Raw genomic sequence first — 4000 nt, 5'->3', positions numbered from 1 at the left:
GGGGGCTCTGCTGCCCCCATCCCCGCCAGCATCCTCAGAGCGTGAATTTGGGGGCTACAGCTCTGGAAAAGGGAGGGTGCTCACTGCCTTGGACGCCTCTGCCAGCAACCAGGAGTGCCAAGCACGGAGACCTGCTCGCTCTCAAAGCAAATATAAGGATGGAGACGGGGTGCGGGCGGGACTGCCATCCCCATGCGCCGTTCAGATGGCGACATGAAGGCGCTTGGCTCGTTAGCCAGTTCCTAACGAGCCCTGCCTGGCCTCCTGCCGCTGCTGCAGAGCAGCTCCAGGGCTGGGTGCATGGGGTGCATGGGATGCATGGGGTGCATGGGATGCATGGGATGCATGGGGTGCATGAGGTACGTGGGGTGCATGGGGTGCACGGGCATGGGGCCAGGCAGAGATTAGGGTTCCAACACCAAAGTGCAGGTCTGAGCATGCAGGCGGCTGGGATTTAACCCGGACCTTGCAAAAAAAGCCAAGACCAGCATCCTAACCTTGGGCTAGGTGCCTTTTTAGTGGATGGGGGGGGTCAGGGACAGGGGGGGGAAAGGGAGTGTGCATCCCCAGGAGCCAGAAAACCGCTGCCAGGCTTGTGAGAGAGGATATCAAAAGCAGGCTGCATTGCAACCACCCCCGCTCCCCTGCTGAAAACATCCTGTTTCCACAGCGCCGGGGTGGTACGCGGTATTTTTAGCAGTTTACTCCTTTTCTAACCCATTTCCACGGAGCCAGGTGCGAGTCGCAAGACACCTGCCCAAATGACGCCCCTGGGGGGGGGGAGCTGCCTCGCCAAACCCACCAGGTTCCCGTGCCGGGGACACCAGCACGTGTTGGGGGGTTATCTCCGGGGGGGTGGCTCCCCTGCAATGCCCCAGCCCTGCCGGGAAGCCCCGGGGGGTGTGCAAGTGCATGTCTGTGCTTTCTTTTGGGGTATTTCCCTCCTTTTCCATGGGGAGGATGGGAAGCGGCATCCCTGCCCCGTGTTGCTGGCCCTGGGATGAAGGGATGCTGGCGGGGCCCAGGGGCACGGTTTCCCCATCCCCCTTGCCCAGGTGAGAGTGGCTTTTTGGGGAGCAGGGGGGGGTATCACAGCTCCAAGTCCCCCCCCCGAAGAGCATCAGGTCTGGAGCTGAGCACCCAGCACTCGTGCGCGCCGGGTGGGATGGGGTCTGCTCGAGGTGGGACCCGCCCTGAGCCCGCAGCACAAAGTGGGGTTTTCCATGGGAAAACGAAGCCCTCGGCGGTTAAGGGCGCGCACGAATACCCAGTCCCCGTCCTCTGAGGACCATCAGCTCCAGGGTTGAGGTTTTGGCCACAGACACCCAAAGCCAGGGACCGTCAGGGCTGAGTCCCGGGGCTGCACCTCTTGGGGGGCCATCTCCGGTCAATGAGCTGCTTTTCCTCATGCTGCAAGACCAGCCCGTGCCTTTGGTTTTCCTTGATGTGCTAAGACAGCTCCAGGCACCCGTGGTGGCACAGCTGGCTCCAGCACTCGAGTCAGCTACAGCCAAAGCCTTTAAGCTTGGCTTAAAGTTCAAGACATGCAGAAAGCAATGAGGAAAGAAATGATTTTTCACTTCATTTTGCCTTGTTATATTTTTTCCCCCCCCAAGACTGCAGTCCACAACCCAGGGGGTAGGGTGGTTTTACTGGGCTCTTACTGAAAGCTGCAATCTTGCCAGTCACGGGACTCCAGGAGGTGGGGCTTTGGCGATGACCAGGACCACGAGCACCCAGCCGGTGCCATAACGTTATTGTTATTGCTGGAGCTGCTTTCGGGTGAGCAGCTGTAGCTCAGCCCAGGACAAGGGCGCCCGTTCCGAGCTCTTTGCACAATTCATGGCATCCCTCGCTCCGGGTTTCGCCGGCCAACAGCAACATTAAAACAATGTAATGCAAGAAATAACTGGGAGAGGCTTCAACATTCCAGCAAAACCTTCTCTGTCCCTTTGCCAGCCCAGGAAAAAAAACTAAATCCACCCTTTGCAAGAGACACAGGCAGCCTGGACGGGGCTGGCATTGCGGCGGCTGGGGTTCAACGTGAAATCGCCCTCTACAAGTGCCTGAGAGGAGGGGGGAGCCGGGGGGGTCGGGCTCTGCTCCCAGGGAAGGGACAGCCGGGCAGAGGCGGTGCTGAGGGCCAGGGTTTGGGGGTGGGATGGCAGGGGTAGGGGAACGCTTGGGCTGGGGGAGCTTCAAGGGCTTTCCCAACCCAAACCATTCCATGATTCTATGACCCTATATCCATCGCGCAAAAAATCATCCCGAAGGGATAGCTCGGCCCTGCCCAGCCCCGGAGAGCAGCTAGTGGAGATTTGGGGCTGGAAAAGGGGGGTTCCCATATTTCCCCCCCTCCCCGGCTCATGGATGCTGTGGTTACAACTGGGAAAGGTGGGTGGGAAGCGAGGAGCTGGTCCTTGGTGGTGACATCTCCCACCCGAGCCTGCTGTGGCACCCATCCAAACCCCCCCCAGCCAGCAAAACCCCATATGGGGGTGGTATGGGTGCAAGAGGGGGGGGTTACTGGGACCATGGATTAAACCTGGTGTCTTCCCAAGATGCTTCCAGCGTGACGAGGGGGAAAACAAGGCAGCAGCACCACAGCCCACGTGGGATGCGTAGGCAGGGATGAGCTGGGGCTGGGGGCAATTACAGGCGTTGGTGAGCAGCTTCGTGGTCCTTCTGCTCACCAAAAAGTCCTGGGATGGGACTTGGCGGCACCGTGGGGGATTTGCTGTGTGAGGATAACACCCTGCCTGCGATCTCCATCGCCGATGGAGCCGGGGCTCATCCTTACCCCAAGCAAAACGGGGGCTTAGCGCAAACCCGTGACCTAGGGATGGGAATGATCCCAGTTCCTGAGCCTCCCCATGCCCAAAACCAGGATGCTTAGGGCCTGCAGCACCTCCGGCCTCGAAGCTGAAATCAGAACCGCTCCAGACGTGCTGGATGGAGCTGGTATGGGCTCGTGTCGTTGTCCCCATGGAGCTGGAAGCGGGGCGCGGGGGCGATGCCTGCCTTGGTTTGCAGCCACCGCTCCAGCGGTGGCTGCAAACCAAGGCAGGCATCGCCCCCGCGCCCCGCTTCTGCTGGATCCCATATTTTCCTTCCCTGGATGGCATGGAAAACCCTCCCAAACAGCTCTGCAGAGGCAGCAGGAACATGGTCCCACGCTCATGGCCAGACCCGGTTCCCATTGCACCGAGCTCCTGCACAGGGGGAGCATCACCCTGGGGTTCCACTGGACCACAGAGGGAGAACCCAAGCTCAGCCCTTACCTGCGAGGATGAAGACCCCGACGAGGATGAGGAAGACGAGGAGGTAGAGTCCCACCACAGCGTATTTCAGTGCTGCCAAGGAGCCCAGCCGGCTGCAGCGTCCTGCTGCCTTCATCCTCCGCCCGGGACCTGGGGGACAGAGCGGGGGGTCAGGGAGGGAGCATCACACCCCCAGCCCACCTGGGCTCCAGCTCCCGCCGGGAAAAAAAATATTGCAAATATAATTTTGGCAATGCCTTGTGTGCGCAGGCACCGCTCTGCATGCCCCGGTGTCAATCCGCATGGCTCTTTCCGAGCAGGGACCATGGATGCTGGCCCAAGCCCACGCTCCCAGCTGAAGGCTCGCATGCAACCAGGACCCCATCAGCAATGCAGGCAGCAGGGGGAGGCCTGATCCTGCCCGTGCTGGGGCTATGGGTCTGGAGTGGGGGCAGGCAGCCCAGGTTTAGCATGCGTGCATCCCTCCTCCCACACGGGCAGAGCTGGGGTGCAAAGGGCCCGGTGGGGATCCTGGGTGGGAAAACAGCAGCATCGCCCACCCTGGCCAAGCTGCCCCCCCCACCAGCTCCCACCATTCGCCCCATCCCCTGCCGTCCCTGCCTGCAGCCCTGGCAGGGGGCAGGCAGCAGGAAGGGGATGGAGGAAGACAGGACAGGGGGTGATGGCTTTAAACTGAAAGAGGGGAGATCCAGGCGGGATAGGAGGGAGAAATTGTTTGT

At 60.8% G+C, this 4000-nt stretch overlaps 1 protein-coding gene across 1 annotated transcript in view; it reads right to left on the bottom strand.

The window, feature by feature from the left end:
* SCARA5 (scavenger receptor class A member 5) overlaps positions 1-4000 on the bottom strand; it is a 42379-nt gene that overhangs the window by 34476 nt on the left and 3903 nt on the right. The window contains exon 2 of the mRNA XM_035900730.1: positions 3282-3410. Within this exon, the coding sequence (XP_035756623.1) occupies positions 3282-3410 (129 nt within the window). The remainder of the gene's footprint in view (positions 1-3281; positions 3411-4000) is intronic.

The sequence above is a fragment of the Egretta garzetta genome, unplaced genomic scaffold, assembly GCF_000687185.1.
Source record: "Egretta garzetta isolate BGI_Z169 unplaced genomic scaffold, ASM68718v1 scaffold218, whole genome shotgun sequence".
NCBI classification, from domain to species: domain Eukaryota; kingdom Metazoa; phylum Chordata; class Aves; order Pelecaniformes; family Ardeidae; genus Egretta; species Egretta garzetta.
The sequence above is the reverse complement of the archived record's forward strand: the minus strand, read 5'-3'. Positions and strand labels throughout refer to the sequence as shown.